The sequence below is a fragment of the Mobula birostris genome, chromosome 12 (genome assembly GCF_030028105.1).
Source record: "Mobula birostris isolate sMobBir1 chromosome 12, sMobBir1.hap1, whole genome shotgun sequence".
In the NCBI taxonomy this organism is placed as follows: domain Eukaryota; kingdom Metazoa; phylum Chordata; class Chondrichthyes; order Myliobatiformes; family Myliobatidae; genus Mobula; species Mobula birostris.
The window spans coordinates 101,169,240-101,195,124 of NC_092381.1; the positions used below are offsets into that span (position 1 = coordinate 101,169,240).

The 25,885-nt window shown below is 42.5% G+C and overlaps 1 protein-coding gene across 1 annotated transcript in view; it reads right to left on the reverse strand.

The window, feature by feature from the left end:
* LOC140206151 (probable voltage-dependent R-type calcium channel subunit alpha-1E) overlaps nucleotides 1-25,885 on the reverse strand; it is a 632,362-nt gene that overhangs the window by 175,878 nt on the left and 430,599 nt on the right. The window contains exons 19-21 of the mRNA XM_072274389.1: nucleotides 23,543-23,640; nucleotides 13,992-14,609; nucleotides 12,089-12,387 (exon numbers count right to left, since the gene is read on the reverse strand). Coding sequence (XP_072130490.1) covers nucleotides 12,089-12,387; nucleotides 13,992-14,609; nucleotides 23,543-23,640 — 1,015 coding nt within the window. The remainder of the gene's footprint in view (nucleotides 1-12,088; nucleotides 12,388-13,991; nucleotides 14,610-23,542; nucleotides 23,641-25,885) is intronic.

Here is a 25,885-nt window from a genome sequence, read left to right on the forward strand (position 1 = left end):
TCAATATTGGGGAAATTGAAATTTCCCATGACAACAACCCTGTTGTTTTTGCACTTTTCCAAAATCTACTTTCCAATTTGTTCCTCAGTGACTATTGCAATCGGGGGGGGGGGGGGTGTCCTGTAAAATACTCCCAAAAGAGTGATTTATCCCTTTCTGTTTCTGACTTCCATTCACACTGACTCAGTAGATAATTCCTCCATGAAGTCCTCCTTTTTTGCAATGGCATTGAGAACACTATGAACATTGAGAACAACGTGACTGAGACCAATGGAGCTAAATGGAGAATACAGTGTGACACAGTGCCAATAATAAGACATTAGAAACACTGGGATATCCTGAAAAATGAAGTTACACTGAAAATAGGAATAAACAAAAAAATGACAAGTGTGATATCCAAAACAAAGCAATTATATTGAGGACAGTAGTTTGACACAAAAATTGACAGAGCTGTAGAATGTAAAAAAGGCCATCAAAGTTTACAGTAGGCATAGATCAGTTACTGATATTTTATTCTTATTTAGAGATAGATACAGCACAGAACAGACTCTCCTGGCTCACCAAGCAGTGATTTAACCTACTAACCAGTATGTCTTTGGACTGTGGGAGGAAACTGGAGCACCTGGAGGAAATCCACATGCATGGGGAAGTGTGTACAAACCTGGTTACAGAGGATGCCAGAATTGAACTCCGAACTCCGGCGCCCTGAGCTAACCGCTACGTTACTATGGCACCCCAGTACGAGTGGAGAAATGATAGGCAGAGTTATATCAGGGCAAGTGTTGTGCTTTGGGAGATGAAATAAAAAGGATAAGGACATAACCCTTAACAACATTATTGTACAAAAGGATCATGGTGTCTAAGTATATCTCCCTGAAAGTGCCAGCACAAGCAGGTAGACGAGTAAAGAAGGTGTAAGGCATACTTGCCATCATTGGTCAAGGCATAGACTATGAGTCAGGAAGTCATGTTACAGCTGAATAAAACTATATGGTTTGGCCGCACTTGGAGTATTGTGTGTAATGCTGGTTTGCCGATTATACGAACAATACGGAGACTTGGAGAGGGTGCAGAAGAGGTTTATCAGGATGCTGCCTGGATTAGAGAGCATGAGCTGTAAGGAAAGGTTGGGCAAACTTGGGTTATTTTCACTGGAGTGTCAGAAGCTGAAGGGGTAACCTGATGGGATTTTGAGAGGCATAGAAAGGTATTTTTCCTGGAGCAGAAATGCCAAGTACTAGATCACATGCATTAAAGGTGAGGGGTGAAAGTTTTCTTACACAGTGAGCGTAAGGTAGTCACCTGAAACAGGCTGCAAGGGAGCGATGGAAAAAGATTTGGTAAAGTGTTTAAATGGATGCAAGTAGAACATGAATATGCAGAAAATGGAGGGATATGGATCATGAGGGGATTAGTTTAGTTTGGCAGTGTGTATAGTGGTGCATAATCAATGTATAGTGGTGCATAAATATGACCTAAAATGTGATCAGATCTTCACCTATTTCCAAAAACTGTATAAAGAAAGCAATCAAAAACGGCTCCTAACTGAAGCACAACTCACATTTAAAAGAGCACTTGAAATTGCTGTATCAATGGAAACAGCAGACAGAGATGCAAGTGAGTTACAGTCAGGAATGAAAGTGAGTGTGAACAGAATTGCAATGTCTAAACAGAAACCTGCTTGTTCAAATACATTGTGTTACCATTGTGGCAGGGTCTCATATACACTAGACTAATGCAGGTTTAAAGGTGAAATTTGAACAGGAAATGCAACAAAGTGGGATACATACAAAGAGCATGTTGGGCAGGGAAAAAGATAAGTCAAGTTGGAGTTTTAAAGAGAGCACTAATCTACATGCTGTTGATAAAAAAACTGATTATGATAAGTGTGACACAGGACTGCGTAGCTTTGAGAAAAGTAATAAGAGACAAGCAATATAGCTTACACCAGAAGTGAATGGCAAATTAATTAAAATGGAAATGGACACATGAATAGCTATTCCAGTCATTCTACAAAATGAGTTTGAACAGCAGTTCAAAGATACTGAACTGAAGCCTGCAGGTATCCAACTAACAACTTATACTGGAAAAAGATACTGTATCTCCTGTGGGAATGACTTTGTAACCGTGAAATACAACAATCAACAAGGTCTGCATGTGCTAAAAACAGGAGGGCTTGTGGGTTTGTGATTGGCTGAGACAACCACAACTTGATTGGGGATCCATCCACCATTTGTATACCACATTCCCTGCAACACAGTCAACTGAAAATAAATTAAGAAAGGTACTCGATAGTACCACAGCATGGTTCAAGGATGACATTTGAAAACTCAGACATCACAAGGATAAAATACTATTAAATGAAATGCCACACCCAAGCTTTACAAAGCCTGTCCAGATCCTTAAACCATCTGCAATAAAGTAGTCAGTGAGCTAGATTGCATGGAAACTGAAGGAATTCTTTCCAAGGTTGAGTGGAGCCCATGGGCAATGCCAGTGGTCTGAGTAGCCAAGAAGGATGGGTCTATCAGGATTTGTGGTGATTTTAAGTCACCAAATACCCAGTACTGAAATTAGATCAATAGCATCTGCCCTGGATAGAGGATAAACACAAAATAATCTCCAGATGCTGGGGTCAAAGCAACACTCACAACATGCTGGAGGAACTCAGCAGGTCGGGCTCGGGCAGCATCCATGGAAATGATCAGTGAACCTTTCCACGGATGCTGCCCGATCTGGATAGAGGATATCTTTGGAAACCTTTCTGGAGGGAAACACTTTGGCAAAGTGGACTAAGCTAAGGCCTACCTACAGATGTAGATGAAAGAAGAGTGCAAAGTGTTTCTCACGATAAACACTCACAAAGGGCTTTTATCATAATAATTGGCTTATTTTTGGAGTAGCATTCACACCTGTACTCTGGCAGAAAGCTATGGATCAGACTATCCAGAAACATCTTCAAAATCTCAATAAAGTGTTAAAAAAAGATTAGCAGATTATGGGCTTAGAGTACAACATGACAGGTGTGAATTTTTTAAACTAAGCATCACTTACTATGGTCACACCACTGATGCACAAGAATTACAGAAGTGCGCTGAGAAAATTCAAACAGCAATGGATGCCCCAAGGCCTAACAGTATGTTACAGTTGCAGTCTTTTTAGAATTTGTCAATTACTATAACTGGTTCCTGCCAAACCTGGCTACTCTGCTCCACTCCTTGAACTGATTACTACAGATCTGGGAGAAATAGCAATGGACAAAGCATCGTAAAGTGGCTTTCCAAAAAGTGAAGTAAATGGTAACGTCAGACACCTAACCCACATTCTGGTACACATCATCCAGTGAAGCTTGCTTGTGATGCCTCGCTTTATGGTAGCCTCATCGTGTGAGGCTACTGTTGTTCTTTTTGGAACATCAGGGAACAAGTCCCAAAATTTCGTGATCAACTGCTTCATTTGCTGCTGCTGCTGTGGTTGTAAATGAGCCAGTTCCTCTTCAAGGTCTTCCAAAATAGTCGAATCTGTCAATCTGGCTGAAATAATGTTTGATTTTAAAATGGGCCTCAGTAGGATGAGCTAGTAAATTTCCAGACAGCTCGGATCCATCGTTATTTACAGCAACCACCTGTAAATGTCATGTGATGGAAGTGAATGCCCCATAGCCTTTGCATCAAGTTCCCTTACTACTGCAGAGAAAAATTATGCACAGATTGACAGAGAGGCCTTGAGTCTGGTTTGGTGTGCAAATTGTTTCAACAGTACTTGTATAGGAGAGAGTTTACCCTCATTACTGAGCATCAACCACTGGTGTCCATTTTCAATCCGTAGAGGGGTGTTCCACTAAGAGCAGCAGCATAAATGCAGAGATAGGCTCCGTTTCTTGGAAGAAACAATTACAAGACTGAATCAAGAGGATGACTAATCACAGAAATGCTGATGGATTGTCCTGTTTATTCTTGGAAAAGGAACCACCTTGAAAATTTGCAACAGAGGACACTCCTCTTGACATATTCTCTCTAACGCAAATCGAAAGTCGTCTTATTGCCGCAGCGATAATTCAAAGGAAACCAGAAAAGACTGCACACTGGCTCCGGTCTACGTGACAACTCAAAATGGCTGGAATATGCAGCAGAAACTTCAGTTCCCTCATTTTTATCAGTGCTGGGATGAACTTGCCCTTAACAGGGCTTGCCTTATGTGGGGATTGAGAGTTGCAGTACCATCCATGCTGAGAGCTTAAGTGTTGGAGGAGATGCATGCCAGTCATCTAGGTGTAGTCAAAATGAAGGCATTTGGTTGAAGCTTTGTCTGGTGGACTCGGATAGATCAGCAGATGAAGGTGATTGCTACGCACTGTCCGGGATGCCAACTTGTCCAGATGATGCAACAACAGCACCTTTACATCCCTGGGAATGGCTTGTGTTGCCCTGGCAGAGGATTCATGTGGATTTTGCTGGACCATTCATGGGCACAAGTTCCTTGATAGTAGTGAATGTAGCTACAAAGTGGCCAGAAGTGTTCCCAATAGCCTGCACTACAGTCTCGCACACTGTTACTGTGTGCAGAAGCCTCTTCTCAAGGACCGGTGTTCCAGAACACTTGGTCAGTGACAACAGACCACAGTTTATTACAGAACAGTTTCAGTCATTCCTGAAAATAAATGGAATCAGACCTATTACATCTGCACCATACCACCCCTGGCTTGGCAGATAGGTTTGTCCAGCATCTAAAGAACACGTTCTGAACAATGTCAGCAGAACACACTAAATGGAAGCAGAAGCTTGCTAATTTACTCTTCGAATATTGCAATAAAGCACACTCCACAACCAACAACTCACCAGCAAAGCTGTTCCTAGGTCATCCTTTGTGCTCATGCTTGGATCTCCTCAAACCCAATCTGAGAGGAGTATGCAAGACAAAGAGCTGAGGCAAATTGAGGGCTCCTCAAGCAAGGAGATTCAATCTTTCACTGCTGGACAAGCAGTCCTAACAAAGGACAGAGGTGATCAAAAGTGGGTACTTGGAAAGAACTGGACCATACTCCTACACAGTGGAAATTGTGTCTGATGTCATCTGAAGATGACACATCGAACAGTTGAGCAGAGTCAGTTGTGAGAGAAGAGAAGTGTCCAGAGCTGTTAGAATCACTTCCTGCAGTCCCAGAGTCAACTCCCACAACCACCACGGAGAAAGCCCCTGAATCTGAGATACAGCCACAAGTTTCACCTGCCAAGCAGAGTGATCCCTCTTGTCAGGAAAGACATTATTCCACATTGTACATACATGTTGAAAAATTATCCAATATTACATGTATTTGTTGGAAAAAGTATATGAACCATTGCTTTCAGTAACTGGTGTGACCCCATTGTACAACAATAACTTCAACCAAATGTTTCCAGTAACTGTTGATCAGTCCTGTACATCGGCTTGGAGGAATTTTAGGCCATTCCACTGTACAAAACTGCTTCAGCTCTGGGATGTTGCTGGTCTTCCTTACGTGAACTGTTTGCTTCAGGTACTTCGACGTTTTTATAGGACTGAGGTCAGGACTTTGACTCGGCCATTCCAAAACACAAATTTTCTTCTTTTTAAAACATTCTGTTGTTGATTTCTTCTTGTCTTTCAGATCATTGTCTTGTTGCATTATCCAACTTCTATTAAGCTTCAGGTGAAAGACAGCTACCCTGGCATTCTCCTATAAAGTGTCTTGATACAATTTTGCATTCATGGTTCCCTCAACGATTGCAAGCTGTCCAGGCCCTGAGAGAACAAAGCAGTCCCAAACCATGATGCTCTTTCCAGCATGCTTCATAGTTGGGATGAGGTTTTCATGTTGGTGTGCAGTGTCCTTTTTTCCTTCAAACATATCAATGTGCATTTCTGCCAAAAAGTTCAACTTTTGTCTCATCTGTCCAAAGAACATTGTCCCAGAGCATTGTAGAACATACAGGTGGGCTTTTGCTGTTACCGTTGGGTTCTTTTTCACCTCCTTCAGCATTGCACGTTGTGATATTTGCAGGATGTTCACTCCTAGGGGGAGTAGCAAGAGTACTGAGTTTCTTCCAGTTGTAGACAATTTCTCTTCCTGTGGACTGATGAACACTCAGGTCGTAGGAGTGCTTTTGTAGTCTTTTCCAGTGTCATGCATCACTACAATTCTTTTTTTAAGGTCCTCTGAAAGTTGCTTTAATTGAGACATGGTGTATATAAACAGATCTTTCTTGAAAAGGGCAGGCTCTGTTAGTAACCTGTCTTTGTATATCTTTTTTATAGACAGGGTACCTCTACAACCCACACTTCCAATCTCATCTCATTGACTGGAACACCTGACTCCAAATAGGCATTACCCCAGAGGTTCACATACTTTTTCCAACAAATGCATGTAATATTGGATCATTTTTCTCAATAAATAAATGAACAAGTATGATGTTTTTATCTAGTTTTAGGTTCTCTTTATCTAGTTTTAAGACTTGCATGAAGATCTGATCACATTTTAGATCATATATTATGTGTTGCATATTGTACATTACATATTTGAGTTGAGATACATTCCATATTGAGTTGGAGCTTCTAGCGAAGCAGGGAGGAGTGCAGTGTATTCAATAATTCAGTAATATTTGACTAATATTGTAAATATATTGTTTGATTACGCATTCTGTTTGTTTACATAATTCATTATGGGTTACATGTAAGAAGTGAATGGCATAAGTCACTATACCACCACGTCATATTAAAGCACCTCATTAAAGAAAAACAAAGTTGACAAGTGAATCATAAACATAAGAAATTCTGAAGATGCTAGAAATTCAAAGCAACACACATAAAATGCTGGAAGAACTCAGCAGGTCAGGCAGCGTCTATGAATCAAGTGAATCCCAGCTCCTGAGCTTTTTCTTTTGATTGGTTTCTGGAGTTACAAAACATAACATGGACCATGGGAGAAAGAGAAGGAAGAGGGGCACCAGAGGAGGTGATAAGCAGGTGAGGAGAAAAGAACAGGTAAGAGGGGAGTCACAATGGGGAACGGAAAAAGAGAAGGAAGGAGGAGAAATGACCAGAAATTGAAGTTCATGCCATCAGGTTGGATGCTCACAGATGGAATTTGATATAGTGCTCCTCCAACCTGGGAGTGGCCTCATTGTGGTAGTAAAGGAGGCCATGGACAGACATATCAGAATAAGGATGGAGAGTGGAACTTAAATTCACTACAACCACAATTCTGTAACCTGTCTGGGTAGGATCTGACCTGACAACATGAACAACGACACTTCTAATTTGTAGCAATCTTTCCCACCTCTATTTGTTCAGCCTCTCCTCTTATCCTTTCTCCTTACCTACCTATCATCTTCCTCTGGTGCCTATCCTCCTCCTCTTTCTCCCATAGTCCACTCTCTTCTCCTATCTTCTTCAGTCCTTCACCTTTTCCAACTATCACCTCCCAGTTTCTCAATTCATTCCCCCTCCTCTACTCACCTACCTTTCCCCTCACCTGGCTTCACCTATCACCTGCCAGCCTGTACTCTTTCCCCTCCCCACACTTTCTTATTCTGGATTCTTCCTCCTTCCTTTCCAGTCATGATAAAGGGTCTTGGCCTGAAACACTGACTGTTTAACCTCTGCATAGATGCTGAGTTTCTCCAGCATTTTGTGTGTGCTACTCTGGATTTCCAGCATCTGCAGAATCTCTTGTGTTTACCATTGGCAACAGTCCATATATGTACCTCTCATAATTTGTCAAACTTCTGTTAGGTTAGTGACATAGGGAATAACAATTGTCATTGTGAATGACAGAGAGAGTCACTATGAATTACAGTGTGACATTGCGAATGACAGAGTGTACCACTGTGAATTAGGGAGTGTAATAGTACGAATTTCACTGTGTGATAGTGTGAATTAATGTGTATGTGGCATTGTGAATTACAGACTGTGATACTGTGAACTACAGTATGAAACACTGAATTACAGCATGTGACACTGTTTTACAGTGTGGCATTGTGAATAACAGTGTATGACATTGTTTAATTACAAGTGTTACACTGTGAATTATAGCTTGTGACATTGCAAATTACTACCCTTTTAATTGCAGGGTGTTACACTGAGATGTCAAGACCATGATCAATTGTTAACATTTTGAATACTGGAATGGATCATTAGGAAGAGAGTGCCAAGTTGTAAAGCACAGCAAAAGTACGTACCAAGTTGACAACTGCAGCATTTGGGTTTTTGCTTTTGAGTACATTGGCTGAAACATTTTGTCACATTTTTGCAAGTTATTGGTGAGACCACAGCTGGAATATTGTGTGCAGTTCTGTTTTCCTTACTATGGGAAGGATGAGGTTAGGCTTAAGAGGATGTAGAAACTACTCACAGATATGTTACTGGGACTGAAGTCCTTGAGTTACAAAAAAAGACTGGATGGGCAAGGACTTTTTACCATTGAGTGTGAAAGGTTAAGGGGTGACCTTATATATAAAATCATGAATGACATTGATAAAGTGGATGGACAGTCTTATTCCAAGGGTAGGGGAGTCTCGGGCTAGAGACCATACATTGTATGAGAAGAGAGGAAGGATTTAAAAAGGGCCTGAGGGGGTAACCTTTTCAAACAGAAGGCCATGTTTGTATGGAATGAGCTGCCAGTGGAAATTGCAGAGGCAGGTACAATTGCAGTGTTTAAAAGATTTTTAGACAAGTATACAGATAGGAAACATTTAGAGGGAATTGGCCAAACACAGGAAATTGGGACTACCTCAGGCAGACAACTTGGTTGGCCTGGGCTGAGAGGTCTGTTTTCATACTGTGTCACTCTTTGGAAATAAAGACCATGGCATATCACTTCCAGCTACAGATTTGTTTGCTTTGCACTGGTGTTGATTTGCGCCAACCTATTACCCTCTGTAAGTGGATGTCTGTGAACCTGAGTTAAACTTTCTTGGATTTAGCTGTTGCATAAGTATACACCCACCAGCCCAATGATAGAACATAGAACAATACAGCACAGTACAGGCTCTTGGGACCATGACGTTGTACTATGTAGGAAGTAAGGGTTAGATAAATCTTAGTATAGGCTTTTAGCTTACTCTAAGATCAATCTAATCCTCCCTTCCTACATAGCCCTCCATTCTTCTATCATCCGTGTGCCTATCTAAGAGTTTTTTAAATGACCCTAATGCATTTGCCTCTCACCACCCAGGGCAGAGGTTTCCAAACACTTACCCTCTCTGTACAAAAACATACTTCTGACATCCCCCTTCTACATTGCTCCGATCACCTTAAAATTATGATTCCTTGTATTAGACATTTCTCTTTTGCAACAGTAACAGTACCCATTTATCTTCCTTTACACACTATGATATCAGGCATACTGCTAGTGAAGACCGACGCAAAATACTCATTTCGTTCATCAGCCATCTCCTTGCCCCTGTTATTATTTCTCCTATCTCATTTTCTAGCCGTCCTATATCCACTCTCATTTCTCTTTTATTTTTAACATACTTGAAAAAACTTTTACTATCCACTTTGAGATTATTTGCTAACTTGCTTTCATATTTCATCTTTTCCCTTCTGATGTTTTTTTTTTAGTTGTTCTTTGTAGGTTTTTAAAAATTACCCAATCCTCTAACTTCCCACTAATCTTTGCTTTGTTATATGCCCTTTCTTTTGCTTTTACAATAGCTTTGACTTTCCTTGATATAACCAAGGTGGTATAAGCAGGGTTTTATCGAGCTGCATCATCATCTCACGGCTCTTGAACTCAATCCCCTGACTAATGAACCCCAACACACCATACGCCTTCTAAACAACCCTATCAAATTGCACGCCAACTTCGAGGAATCTATGAACGTGGATCCTAAGATCTCCCAGTTCCTCCATACTGCTACACTATCACCCCCTAAAAACTAATCACTAGGCTTCAAGACATTGGCCTCAACACCCTCTTGTGCAATTGGAGGATCTGTCCCGGGCCCAGATGTAAGTGCAATTATGAAGAAAGCACGGCAGCACCTCTATTTCCTTAGCTGTTTGCGAAAATTCGGCAGGACATTTAAAACTTAGACAAACGTCTATAGATGTGTGGTGGAGAGTATATTGACTGGTTGCATCACGCTTTGTACGGGAAATACTAATGCCCGTGAATGGAAAAAAAGTAGTGGATATGGTCCAGTCACAGGTAAAGCACTTCCCGTCACTGAGCACATCTATATGAAAGCAATATCCATTATCAAGGACCACCAGCACCCAGGCCTCGCTCTCTTCTTGTCACTGCCAACAGCCTCAGGACCTACACCACCAGGTTCAGGAACAGTTGTTACACCTCAACCATCAGGATCTTGAACCAGTGGGGATAACTTCACTCGCCTAGCATTGAAACGTTCCCACAACCTATGCTCTCACTTTCAAGGACTCTTCATCTCATGCTCTCGATATTTATTATGTTTATTTATTATGATTATTTATTTTGCATTTGCATAATTTGTCGTTTTTTGCACATTGGTTGTCTGTCCGTCCTGTTGGGTGCAATCTTTGATTGATTCTCAGTTTCTTGGATTTACTGAGTATACCCGCAAGAAAACAGATCTCAGGGTTATAGATGGTGACATATGAGTACTTTGATAATAACATTACTTTGAACTGCTAAGAATCCTGCCACTACCACATATTCTGCCTTCACATTGAACCTTCCAAAGTAAATCACTTCACACTTTTCAGAGAAAGTGATCTGTCTCTATTGCAGCATTCAAGATGCTACTGAATCCATAAGACCAGATATAGGAGCAGAATTAGGCCATTTGGCCTCACGGCTGATATATTATCCTTCTCAAACCCATTCTCCTGTTTTCTTGTCGTGACCTTTAACATCCTGACCAATCAAGAACATATCATTCTGGAGGAACATTGTATCATTTTTTAATGCATGCATTTCTAAATGACAATAAACGAGGACTGAGTGTCCTCATAGTCTAATCTAATATCAACCTCTGCTTTAAATATACTCAATGACTTGGCCTCCAGAGCCATCTGTGGCAATGAATTGCACAGATTCACCACGCTCTGACCAAAGAAATTCCTCATTATCACTGTTTTAAAGGGACATCCTTGTGTTTTGTAGCTGTGCCCTCTGATCCTAAATGCCCCCAAATAGTAAACATCCTCTCCATGTCCACTCTAACTAGACCTTTCATTTTTTGATAGATTCCAATGAGATCCCCTTTAATTTTTTTAAACTCCAGCAAGCCATCAAATTCTTCTCATATGTTAACCCTTTCATTCCTGGGATTATTCTTGTGAACTTCCTGTGGACCCTCTCAAATGCATGGACATCCTTTCTTAGATATTGGGTCCAGAATTGCTCACAATACTCAAAGTGCAGTCTGACCAATGCCTTAAAAGTCTCAGCATTACATCTTTGCTTTTATATTCTAGTATTCTTGAAATGAATGCCAACATTGCATCTGTCTTCCTCACCACCAACATTTATTCCTCTGCCAAAGTGCAAGATCATTCACTTTCCAACACTATATTCAATCTGCCACCTCTTTGCCCATTTTCCTAATCTGTCCAGATCCTTCTGCAAACTCCCTGCTTCTTCAACTCTACTTGCCCCTCCACCTATCTTCATATTGTCCACAAACTTGGCCACAAAGCAACTAATTCCATCATCCAAATCATTGACATATAATATGAAATGAAATAGTCCCAACACCAACGTCCCAATAGTCCCAACACCAACCTCTACGGAACACCACTAGTTACTGGCAACCAACCAGAAAGCACCCCTTTATTCCCACCTGTTGCTTCCTGCCAATCAGCCAATTTTCCATTCATGCAAGTACTGTAATACAATGGACTTTTATCTTGTTTAGCAGGGTCATGTGTGGCACCTTTACTCTCCTTTGTTTATCCTATTCCCTCAAAGAATTCCAACAGATTTGTCAGTCAAGTTTTCCCCTTAAGGAAACTATGCTGACCTTGGCCTATTTTTTTGTGCCTCCAAGTAAGCCTGATATTAAACACTTTTGTGAAGTTCTCTTAGACCATTTCAATGATTCCCTCTCTAGTCCCATTTCTGACACCATAGAGGTCCTACCTGGTGTGACGAGGGAATCCATGGGTGTCTCCGTGTTTTCACAGTCTATATCAATCTCTGTCTGCTCCCGTGCCTTGTCCTGCTCTATGTCCCTGGAACTGGTGGTCAGCTCCTTCTCTCCTGGGGATGTTTGAGTGGTTTGTAGATCCAGCTGCATGTTTAACAAGCTGGTTTGTTCATTCACCTGCTTGCTGTTCTTTGCATTGTCAACTTTTTCACTCTCAGGCACACTGGTACAGTCTTTCTCCACTTGCCTGCTGGATGAGCTTGTGTCTGCACCAAGAGTTCGATTGGTCGAGCTGTGTGGAGACATGTGAGACCATTTCAGTCAACTTCCTTTCCTCCCTCAACTTCTGCAAGAGTCCCTCACCTTTCTGCTTGTTGGCCTGCATAAGTAAGCTAAGATTTTATAACCTTAAAATGGAGGAGGCTCAAATATAGTTCTGACCATGATAAAGTTGGAATGATTTTGACAGAAAGACAGTAGCACAGAACAATATTTATTGTGTTTACAATAAGAATAAACTTATTGACAGATATCATTAGAAGACGTTAGTTCTTGTGGGTGAGTACACATGCTATTCATTATGTACTGTACTATTTCATGTTGATATTTTACCATTAACAGGAGACAACGGGGCCTTGCAGATGTAACTCTCACAGCCATCTGGTTCCTTAAGAAGGGCTGAATGTGAAATGGAGCCTGACTTCACTTCCGCCTGCTGGAGGTAATGGAAGTGCAAGCCAAGTATCCAAGTATGCTAATGGCACCAAAGTGAGTGGCATAGAAAGGGAATAATTAAATGATTACTGGATAGAGAGAATCGCAAAGTTGGTGACAAATGGATCCACCTCAGGCAGAAGTGCATTTATCCATGTCGGACGTCATAAGGACACGACAGAGTACTTTATAACTGGTGAGCAGTCGGGAACCAGTGGTGAGAGGGGAAGGTGGGTTGATCATTAAAATCGGCTGGTGCAGACAGTAAGCATAAAAACAGATTTAAACAGATTAGAATTCTCTAGTCCTGCACCCCTGGGACCTGACTGGTGTCAGACCACAGAAATTGCCCCAGATCATCATCCTCTGACCAGGGGCCACAGAGTTATACAGCTTGGAAACAGACTCTTTGGCCCAGCTCATCCATGTCAATCGTGATGTCTGCCTGAAATAGTGCTCGTCCCATTTGCCTGCATTTAGCCCATATCCCTCTAAACCAGGGGATTCCAGCCTGGGGCCCACCAATCCCTTGCTTAAAGATATTGGTGTATGACATTAAAAAAAGGCTAGGAACTCCTGCTCTAAGCCTTTCCTCTTCATGTACTGTCCAAGTGTTGTTATTGTACCTGCTTCAGCCATTTTTCTGGCAGTTCATTCCATATACCCACCACCCTCTGGGAGGAAAAAATTACCCCTCAAGTTGTTTTTAAATCCTCTATCACCTAAAATCTATGCCCTCTAAAAGAGTGAGATGGGGAGGAGGAGGAGGAAAAGAAGGTAGTAGGAAGACAGGAGGAGTGCAAGGAGGAAGAAGGATTGAGGGAGAGTAAAGGGAATGGGGGTAGGCAGTTCGAGGAGGGAGAGGACGTAGGGAAAAGAAGGTAGTAGGAAGACAGGAGGAGTGCAAGGAGGAAGAAGGATTAAAGGAGAGTAAAGGGAATGAGGGGTAGGCAGTGGGAGGAGGGAGAGGATGTAGGGAAAAGAAGGTGATGATGGAGGGAAATAGAAAGAAGGAAGGAGAGGGAAATGGGAAGAAAATGAGGCATCATGCTGTCCCTGTTCAAACTTGGATAGACTAGTTCGGGAAGTGTGGCACACTGTGGGCCTGTCAGCTACCGCTTGACAATTTGACAAGTGGTCCTGGAAGACACGAATGTAAAATCTCTTTCAGGCATTGCCAACCTTGTGTGTGGCTTCCCTTGCCAAGAGAATGCCTTCATTGGCTGTTGAGCATCTTTCCCCTCGGGGCCATGGGTGGACTGGCTGCTCTCCTGCTCCTCAGGAAGTCGCTGCAGTAGCCCCTCCTCCTTGCTTTTGCTGGCCCGGTGGCTGAGAGTGGTCTCGGCGCTCTCCTCCAGCCCTAGTTTTGCTTCCTTATAGAGAGACCTGTACCTCCTCTTGGCCCTGACAGGTTCAGCCATTCTGAAGCTCTGCCTAGCCTCAATGCTGCGGCTGAGAGCTCGGCCCTGCCGGTGGTCCTGATCTCCATTCACTTTTATCGAGGCGTCTTCCTTGCTTGGCTCTGCTGGCTGCCAGTTATTGCGGAGTGACCGACTTTTGAAGGTTTCTCGCTTGCCGCCCTCTCCCAGCTGATCGGTGTCCCTGGCCTGCAGGTCACCCAGCCGCCAGAGACTTTCGCCTTCGAAGATCCTGGAACGATGCCTCCGGTACCTGCTGCCCTCCAGCCCCTGCAGTGCTTCGGCAAAGAGAGCCTCACGGCTGCTCATCTGCATCCGTCGCCTCAGCTGACTGGTTCTGGCCTCCCATATAGACATGTGCTTGTGCCTCCGGAATTCCCTCCTGGAAGATGCACGAAAGGCAATAAGGGCAATGAATAACTGTACAGTATACACACAGCACAAATGACACAATGCAAGGGATCTCCATACCTCCCCTCACATCTCACATCTCATGTTCGTTCTTAGTCTTTGTTTTCTAGTTGTGAACTCACATCATTTCCTCAGACTTACTTTACGAACACACAACAGAACAGCACAGGAATTGTCCCTTTGGCCCACCATGACAGTGCCAAGCATATTGCCAAATAAACTATGCCTTCTGCCTGTACATGATCCATATCCCTCCATTTCCTGTGTATTCATCTAATAGCCTCCCAAATGCCACCATCGTCTGCTGCCACAATCACCCCAGCAGTCTGTCCAGGTAATCATCACTTCTGCATATTAAAAACTTGCCCTATTCATCTCCTTTCACCTTAAATATGGTATTTACCCTGGGAAAAAGATCCTGGCCGTCTCTCTAACTATGACTTTCATAATTTTATAAACTTTTATCAATTCCCTTCAGCCTCCAGTGCCTGAGAGAAAACAACCTAAGTTTATTCAAAGCAACACTCACAACACGCTGGAGGAACTCAGCAGGTCGGGCAGCATCCGTGGAAAAGATCGGGCGACGTTTCAGGCCGGAACCCTTCGTCAGGACTTCTGGCCCGAAACGTCGACCGATCTTTTTCACGGATGCTGCCCGACCTGGTGAGTTCCTCCAGCGTGTTGTGAGTGTTACTTTGACCCCAGCATCTGCAGATTATTTTGTGCCAAGTTTATTCAACCCCCCTTTATGGCTCATACCATTTAATCCAGGTAGCACCTTGGCATACACAGCAGAGCTCATCAATTTTGTGTCAGGTTTTACAGTAATTCCATCAATCCCATTCTCTCACTTCCCTCACTTGGCCATTATATTCTCCTAAACTTTTGAACAATATAAAATAATTAAGCCTACAAAACTGCAAGGTTTAGTGGTGTGGGGGGGAATGGCAGCACAAGGTGCAACCTACATAAGTCAAGATCAAACCTAGATTGATGTAGCACTCATGGCTGCATCACTGTGCTACCCGACAGAATTGCATGTGTGTGAAAGTTGCCATCACGTTGTAGACATGTATCTGGGATAACATAACCTCTCACTAACATTCCAGGATATGCAAAATCTCCACTTAGATTCTCATATTTGAGAGACTCAAATCTCTTTTCTCAAATTCCTGTATCCAGGACACACAAATCCCTTTCTCACTTACCATTTTGTCATGTAAAGTTAATCGTGATTTGCCACACTTCCAACTTAATGTACTCTTTCCCTTCTCTAAAAACTTTTGTAAATGTAAACATGATTTGACAGTATTGATAGCTGTCATGTGCTGATTGTTACATCATTAGTAATGATAATTGTTGACTAATTATCAAGAATTTGAGAAATTATACCTCTAATAGCACCTGAACTAGGGGCAGGAGTAGGACAATTGGCTTCTGGGGCCTGCTCAACGTTTAATAAGATCGAGGCCCATACTGATGTAATTCTAGCTTCACATTCCTGTCTATCACAGGATCGTCACACAATACTTGGAATATTTTGAGCCCTGTATCAAAGGAAAGACATGTTGGCCCTGGAAAAAGGTTCAGAGGAGGTTCAGAAAAATGATTCAAGGAATGAGGAATATTTGATGTCTCTCAATGAAGTTCAGAACAATGAGTGGGAGGACTTGTTGAAAGCCAGGGTAAGTCCTAATTAGAATGGACATAGAGAAGATATTTCAATAAGTAGAAGAGTCCAGCATTCAGCCTCGGAATAAAGGCACTGAGATTAGGTGAATTCTTTTCAGCCTGAGCATGATTAATCTGTGGAATTTGTTGCCACAGACAGCTGTGCAGGCCAAGTCACTGGATGTACCTAAGACAGAGAATGTTAAGGGGGAAAGCTGGGAAAATGGGGTTGAGATATAAAAAAATAGCCATTATTCAATGGTGTAGCAGACTCAATGGGCCGATTGACCTAATTCTGCTTCTGTATCTGCTGGTATTATCACCAGTGATTTTTCATCTCTTTGCTTAACAAGAGCCTATTTACCACTATGTTACACAATATTCAAGGACTCTGCTTCCATTCTCCTTTGAGGAAGAGAGGCCCAAACATTCATGAACATCTGAGAAAAAGAATCTCACCTCACAACTCTTAAATAGCTGATGCTTTCTTTCAAACAGTGACCCCCTCCATCCAACCCCAACTGGCCACCCTTTTGGGCTTTGTCCATAAGTCCAAAAGATATAGGAGCAGAATTGGGCCATTTGGTCTATTGCGTCTACTCCACCATTTCATCATGGCTGATACAATTTTCCTCTCAGCCCCAATCTCCTGCCTTCTCCATCTATTCCTTCATGCCCTGTATCTATCAACCCTTGCCTTAAGTATACATAAAGGCTTGCCTCCACAGCTGCCTGTGGCAAAAAAATCCACAGATTCACTACTCTCTGGCTAAAGAAATTCCTCCTCATCTCCATTCTATTCTGAGACTGTGTCCTCTGGTCTTAGACTCTCCCACCACAGAAAATATCCTCTCCATATCCACTCTATCAAGGCCTTTCACCATTCAATAGGTTTCAATTAGGTCAGCCCTCACTCTTCTGAATTCTAATAAATACAGGCCCAGAGCCATCAAACACTCTTCATACAACAAGCCATTCAATCCTGGAATCATTTTCATGAACCTCCTTTGAACCTTCACCAGTTTTAGCATATTCTTTCAAGAAAGGGGACCCAAAACTGCTCACAATACTCCAAAACTCAGTGCTCTATAAAGTCTCAACATTACATCCTTGCTTTTATATTCTAATTCTCTTGAAATGAATGCTAACATCGCATTTGCCTTCCTCAACCTGCAAATTAACCTTTTGGGAATTCTGCACAAGGACTCCCAAGTCCCCTTGTGCCTCAAATTTTTGTATTTTCTCTCAAATTAGAAAATAGTCTACCCTTTCATTTCTTCTATGAAAGTGCATGACCATAAACTTCTCAACACTATATTCCATCTGCGATTTCTTTGCCCATTCTCCTAATCTGTCAGTCCTTCTGTAGCCTCTCTACTTCCTCAAAACTACTTACTCCTCCTATCTTCATATCGTCTGCAAACTTTCCAATAAAGCCATCAACTCCATCAAGCAAATCATTGACATATAATGTAAAACGAATTGATCCCAACACAGAACCCAGTGGAATACCAGTAGTTAACAGCAGCCAGTCAGGAAAGGCTCCCTTTATTCTTACTCTTTGCCTCCTGCTAATCAGTCACTACTTTATCCATGCTAGAATCTTTCCTGTAATACCTTGTGCTTGTAACTTGTTCAGCTTCCTCATGTGTTGCACTTTGTCAAAGGTCTTCTGAAAAACCAAGTACAAAACATCAATCTATTCTCCTTTGTCTATCCTGCTTGTTATTTCTTCAAAGAATTCCAACAGATTTGTCAGACAAGATTATCCCTTGAGGAAACCATGCTGACTATGGCCTACTTTATCAGGTGCCTCTAAGTACTGTGAGACTTCGTCCTGAATAATCAACTCCAATATCTTCCCAACCACTGAGGTCCGATTAATCGGCCTATGGTTTCCTTTCTTCTGCCTCTCTCCATTCTTGAAGAGTGGGGCACATTTGTGATTTTCCAGTATTCTGGAACCATTCCAGAATCTAGTGATTCTTAAAAGATCATTATTAATGCCTCCCTTTGAAGATTAATGCCTCCCTGTCTTTCAGAACCCACGGGTGTACACTATCTGGTCCAGGTGACTTATCTACCTTCAGACCTTTCAGTTTCCCAAGAACCATCTCTCTAGAAATAGTAACTTCACGTACTTCATGACCCCTAACACCTGGAACCTCCATCATATTGCTGGTGTCTGAGAGAAGCAGGCAGATGGATGATGGATAAATGAAGAAAAAAGGGCATGTGGAATGAGGTGGGGGAGGGAAAGGCAAAGATAGACAGCTACTGGAGGGGGTGAAGCAGCAACATTAAGGGCTACTAGTGCTGGTCTCTGATCAGATGCTCCTCCTGCAAGATATAGGAAGTCAAGGAACCTCACAATCTCTCTGGTGACTACTCGTATAGGAAGTGCACCCAACTGCAGCTCTTGTCAGACTGAGTCAAGGAACTGGAGCTGGGGTTGGATGTACTCAGGATCATTCAGGAAGTTGAGAGCTTCATAAATGCGAACTTTACTGATATGGTCATATAGATGGGTGGCCACCAGAAGTAAGAGGAGTATGCAGAAAGGGCAGTGACAATTCCCCTCACTCCTTTGGATACTGTTGAGAGGGGCTGTTCTTTTAGGGGCTAGTAGCAGCAGCCAGGTTCTATGACCAACGCTGAAGAAAGCCGTCTGACAGGCTGATAGTGATAAGAGACTTAACGATGAAGGGAAAAGATAGGAGATTCTGTGGCTGCAGAACTAACCCCAGGACAGTGTGCCAGGGTTAAGCACGGTCAAGATGGTGTACCTGAGTGAGTTCAGAACATTCTCGAAGAGGAGGGTGAACAGCCAGAGGTCGTTGTACATGTTGAAAGAAACAATATAGGTAGAACAACAAAGGCAGGTGTCTGGCATGAGTCTCAGAAGGGAAGGGGCAGAAGAGGAGCTCAGTGTTGATAGGGGGATCAATAGTTAGACAGGAGGAGACAGGAGATTCTGCAGATGTGAAAGAGACATCCAGGTGGTATGTTGCCTCCCAGGTAACAAGGTCAGGAATGTCTCAGATCAGGTCCACAGCTTTCTAAAGGGAGAGGGTGAGTAGCTAGAAGTTAAGGTACATACAGTGGCATGCAAAAGTTTGGGCACACCTGGTCAAAATTTCTGTTACTGTGAATAGCTAAGTGAGTAAAAGATGAACTGATTTCCAAAAGGTATAAAGTTAAAGATGACACATTTCTTTAATATTTTAAGCAAGAAAACTTTATTTCCATCTTTTACGGTTTCAAAATAACAAAAAAGGAAAAGGGCCCAAAGCAAAAGTTTGGGCACCCTGCATGGCAGTACTTAGTAACACCCCCTTTGGCAAGTATCACAGCTTGTAAATGCTTTCTGTAGCCAGCTAAGAGTCTTTCAATTCTTGTTTGGGGAATTTTTGCCCATTCTTCCTTACAAAAGGCTTCTAGTTCTGTGAGATTCTTGGGCCGTCTTGCATGCACTGCTCTTTTGAGGTCTATCCACAGATTCTCGATGATGTTTAGGTCAGGGGACAGTGAGGGCCATGGCAAAACCTTCAGCTTGCACCTCTTGAGGTAGTCCACTGTGGATTTTGAGGTGTGTTTAGGATCATTATCCTGTTGTAGAAGCCATCCTCTTTTCATCTTCAGCTTTTTTACAGATGGTGTGATGCTTGCTTCCAGAATTTGCTGGTATTTAATTGAATTCATTCTTCCCTCTACCAGTAAATGCTCCCCATGACACTGGCTGCAACACAAACCCAAAGCTTGATCGATCCACCCCCGTGCTTAACAGTTAGAGAGGGATTCTTTTCATGAAATTCTGTACCCTTTTTTCTCCAAACATACCTTTGCTCATTATGGCCAAAAAGTTCTATTTTAACTTCAACAGTCCAAAGGACTTGTTTCCAAAATGCATCAGGCTTGTTTAGATGTCCCTTTGAACCTTTTGAATAGAACTTTTTGGCCACAATGAGCAAAGGTATGTTTGCAGAAAAAAGGGTGGAGAATTTCATGAAAAGAACACCTCTCCAACTGTTAAGCATAGGGGTGGATCGATCATGCTTTGGGCTTGTGTTGCAGCCAGTGGCACGGGGAACAGTTACTGGTAGAGGGAAGAATGAATTTAATTAAATACCAGCAAATTCTGGAAGCAAACATCACACCGTCTGTAAAAGAAAAAAAGCCGAAGATGAAAAGAGGATGGCTTCTACGACAGGATAATGAACCTAAACACACCTCAAAATCCACAATGGACTACCTCGAGAGGTGCAAGCTGAAGGTTTTGCCATAGTCCTCACTGTCCCCTGACATAAATATTATCGAGAACCTGTGGATAGACCTCAAAAGAGCAGTGCATGCAAGATGGCTCAAGAATCTCACAGAACTAGAAGCCTTTTGTAAGGAAGAATGGGTGAAAATCCCCCAAACAAGAATTGAAAGACTCTTAGATGGCTACAATAAGTGTTTACAAGCTGTGATACTTGCCAAAGAGGGTGTTACTAAGTACTGACCATGCAGGGTGCCCAAATTTTTGCTTCAGGCCCTTTTCCTTTTCTGTTATTTTGAAACTGTAAAAGATGGAAATTAAAAAGTTTTCTTGCTTAAAATATTAAAGAAATGTGTCATCTTTAACTTTATGCCTCTTGGAAATCAGTTCATCTTTTACTTGCTTAGCTATTCACAGAACAGAAATTTTGACCAGGGGTGCCCAAACTTTTGCATGCCACTGTATTTGTACCGATGACATGGATAGGAAAAAGGATAAAGTCCTGAAGAAAGAATATGGGTAGAAAGCTGAAAAGCAGAACCTCAATGGTAGTATCCCTGGATTCCAGCCTGTGCCACATGCCAGTGATTGTAAGAATAGGATGATTTGATAGATGAATGTGTGGCTGAGGAATTCGTGCAGGGGGCAGAGTTTCAGATTTGTGGACTATTGGGATCTCTTCTGGGGAAGGTATGACTTGTACAAAAATGATGGCTTACACCTGAAATTGAGGGTGACCAATATCCCCGTGGACAGATTTGCTAGAACCTTTAGACTAGATTGGCAGGGGATAGGAACCACAATGACAGGTCGGAGAATGGGGCAGTTGGTGTGCAGGTAGACACTGCACGTAGAGAGACTTTGAGGAAGGATAAGCAGTTGATAGAGCAACATTTTGATCAGTGTGATGGGTTGAAGTATGCCTATCTTAATGCATGAGGTATCAGAAACAAGGGTGATGAACTTAGAGTATGGGATAGTACATGGTAGTGCTCAACCTGCATGTTAACTTTTAGGGGATCCAGCACAAGGACTCCCAAATCCCTTTGCTCCTCTGATCTTTGAATTCTCTTCCCATTTAGAAGACAGACCCTACTTTTATTCCTTCAACCAAAGTGCATGACCAAATAAATTCCCTATGCTATATTCCATCTGCCACTTTTTTGCCCAATCTCCCAATCCGTCTAAGTCCTTCTGCAGACCCCCTGTTTCCTCAGCTACATGCTCCTCCACCTATTTTTGTATCGTCTGCAAGCTTGGCCAGAAAACCATTAATTCTCTCATCCAAATCATTGACATAAAATGTGAAAAGGAGCAGTTCTAATACCAACCTCTGTGGAACACTATTTGTCACAAGCAACCAACCAGAACAGGCCCCCTTTTCCAACTCTTTGCTTCCGGCCAATCAGCTAATCTTCTATCCATGTTAGTATTTTTCCTGTATTACCATGGGCTCTTATCTTGCTAAGCAGCCTGCTGTGTGGCACCTTGTCAAAGACCTTCTGAAAATCCAAGTAAACAACATCCACTGCCTGTTACTTCCTCAAAGATTTCCAACAGATTTGTCAGGCAAAACTTCCTCATAAGGAAACCATCCTGACTTTGGCCTACTTTATCATGCACCTCCAAGTACCCAGAGTCCTCATCCTTAACAATGGATTCCAACATCTTCCCAACAACTGAAGACAGGTTAATTGGCCTATAATTTCCTTTCTTCCGCATCCCTCCCTTCTTAAAGAGTGCAGTGACATTTGCAATTTTTCAGTCCTCCAGAACCATTCCAGAAAAGAGTAATTCTTGAAAGATCATTACTAATCCCTCCATAAGCTCCTCAGCTACCTCGTTCAGAACTCTGGGTGTGCTCAATCTGGTCCAGGTGACTTATCTACCATCACGACTTTTCAGCTTTCCAAACACATTCTACTTAGTAATAGCAACTACCCTCACTTCTGCCCCCAGACGCTCTCCAACTTCTGGTATACTGCTAGTGTCTTCCACAGTGGGGACTGATGCAAAATACTTATTGTTCGTCCGCCATTTCTTTGCCCCCCAGTACTACCTCTTCAGCGTCATTTTCCAGCCGTCTGATATCCGCTCTTGCCTCTCTTTTACACTTTATATTTATTTTAGTATCCCCTTTGATATTTTTGGCTAGCTAACCTGCGTAATTCATCTTTTCTCTCCTTATGGTTTTTTTTAGTTGCCTATGGTTGTTTCTTAAAAGCTTCCCAATCCTCTAACTTTTGCTACATTATATGTCTTCTCTTTTGCTTTAATGCTGTCTTTTATTTCCCTTGTCATTCACAGATGCCTTGTCCACTCTTTTGAATATTCCTTCATTTTTAGCATGTATCTAACCTGCACCTTCTGAATTGCTTCCACAAACTCCAGCCATTGCAATGTTGCCATCATCCCTTCTAGCAATCCCTTCCAATCAACTTTGGCCAGCTCCTCTGTCATGCCTCTGCAATTCCCTTTACTCCTCTGCAATACTGAGACAATTATTACACAATACCCAAAAAAGAATTGCCATTCAACCACAGCTGCTTGAAAAAGCCATCTGGAAGGCAATCTACAAATTCCCCCTCTTGGGATCCAACACCAACCTGATCTTTCCAATCCACCTGCACACTGAAATCCACCATGACTATCCTAACATTGCCTTTATTACTTGACTTTTCTACTTCCCACATACTGCTTACTAGAAGACTGTGACAGTGTGTGCAGGGAGTGGATAGAACCAGGAGGAGAAGGGGATGAAAATAGGTTGGAGGGAAGGGCAGTGGGAAAGGGAATAGAAATGGGAGGAGGATAGGGAATAGAAATGGGAGGAGGATTTGGGAAGAGGAAGATGGGTAGAGAGACAGGGGAAGTGAGGGAGAGAGAGAGAGAGAAAGAAAAATGGAGACACACCATTAGGAGGGAGGGAGGGGTTATGTTATTAAGTGTGTATTAATGTTTCTTCCACTCACTCCGTAGAGGGGAACCCTGGGGCAGACATGGGGCTGACTTCTTTTGCCTTCTGCAGAGCATGTTTCTGGTTGATGGCTTCCTCCTCTTCCTGCTCCTCCTGGAACAAAGGTGAAATGCCATGAATCTTTGGTGTCCTTAACTTTCATAACCTAGACAGGAATGTTCAATCAGAAATAAGGAAGAGCCTCCTGCACCTCTATCTTGATGTATAGGAATAGAATTCAAAGTGTTCTTCCTCAGAATAGTGCCATGAGTTATTTTACAAACACAGATTGTAGCTGTGATCTTTACTTATAACTGACAGAGCAACAATCATCCATTCCTCCCCAAGTGTGAAGTACTGCCTTGCTACGTTCCCTTTGATATGCTGCACTCCCTCAATACTGCCCCACAGTATTAACCTCTCTCAATATTGCACCACTCACAGTATGACTCTCCCTCGATATGCCCCACTCACAGCATGACTCTCAGACAATGCTGCCCCACACAGTATGGCTCTTTCTCAGTACTGCCCCACAGTATTACTCTCTCAATACTGCTCCACTGACACTGTGACTCTCCCTCAATACTGCTGCACAGTATGGCCTCCCCTCAGTACTGCCCCACTGACAGTATGACGCCATCAATACTGCCTCATTCACAGTAAGACTCTCCCTTAGCACTGCCCCTCCCAAAGAGCAGTGTTGTAGCAGAACTGCCCCTGTGGCACTGCAGAACAGCTTCATGATGAATTGGTGTCAGACTAAATTAGATGTTCAATTTGAAATAGAACTCAAACCCACTATGTCTGACTAAATCAGCATAATTTCAATCACTATAGTGAACAGTGATTCAAATACCCGTAAATAGGAATAATTGTAACTTGTATTTGAAACTAGTACCAGCATCAGTCTTCTAAATTGTCTGGATTTGATCAAAACAGGCCTGAAAGTGTGAAATCAAAGAAATAATCTGCATTGTTTGACCCATAAAGTACCCAAGGCTAGTCTGCATTGCATGAGTCTTTACAGCATCCTCACCCCCAGTCTGTATTGTATGGAATCTATATGGTATCTTCACTCAGTCTGTATTTTATAGAATCAATGCTTTCAGCAGAATGAGAGATCACAGAGAGTGAGAGGGGATGAACTTTGAGCCTAGATCAGTACAGGGACCTATGGAGTTGCAGCTTTAACAGAGACTTGGTTGAGAGAAGGAGAGGAACGGATGCCAATGTTCCAGTGTTTCAATGTTGTAGAAAAGAGTGCGAGGGAGGTAAGGGGGGGGGGGGGGAGGTTGCACTATTAATATCACAGCCGCACTCAGTGGACATGATGGCAGGCTCATCCACTGAGTCGATGCGGTTAGGACTCAAAAATAGGAAGGGTGCAATCACTCTGATGGGATTGTACTACAGACCCTCCAATAGCCATCAGCACATTCAGGAACAGATATGCAGGCAGATTAGGGAAAGCTGTAAAACGGATAGGGTTGTTGTCATGGGGAACCTCAACTTCTCTAAAATAAACAGGAACCTTCTGAGTTCAAATGCTTTAGATGGGGCAAAATTTGTTAGGTGCACCTAGGAGTGTTTCTTAAATCAACATGTAGATCGTCCAAAAAGAGGAGGGGCTGCACTGGATCTGCTGTTGGGTAATGAGCCTGGCCAGGTGAGCAACCTTTCAGTAGGTGAGCAGTTGGGGAACGGCGACCTCGAGTCCTTAAAGTTTAAGAAAACTGCAGATGAGGATAAACATGGATCTTGCAGGAGAGTGTTAAATTGTAGCAGGGCAAATTACAAGAGCATTAGGCAGGAACGAGGGACAGTTAGTTGGAAACAGCTGTTCTTGGGCGTCCACATCCAACATGTGGAGAGTGTTTAAAGACCAACTGCACAGAGTACAGGACGGGTATGTTTCAGTAAGAAGAAAGAGTAAGGATAACAAGATAAGAGAACCTTGGATGTTAAGTCAACAAGAAAGAGGCAAAGTTTAAAGCGTCGGAAGCTAGAAACAAACACTGCTCTTGAGGAATATAAAGAACCCAAAAAAGAACTCTACAAGGGAATTAGATAGGCCAGGAGGGGATGAGAAAGTCCTTGGCAAGTAAGATTAAAGAGAATTCTAAAGAATTATACATGAATCAAGAGCAAGAGGATAAATATTGGATGGTAGGACTAATCAAGGATAAGGGGGGAACATTTGCTTGGATGTGGAGGATGTGGGTGAGGTCCTTAATGAGTACTTTTCATCAGTATTTACCAAGGAGAAGGACATGGACGTTAGGGAGATGAGTGCTGAGCTATGCTCGAGCATTTTGAGGTTAAGAGCGTTAAGTTGGATAAGTCTCACAGGCCTGATGGG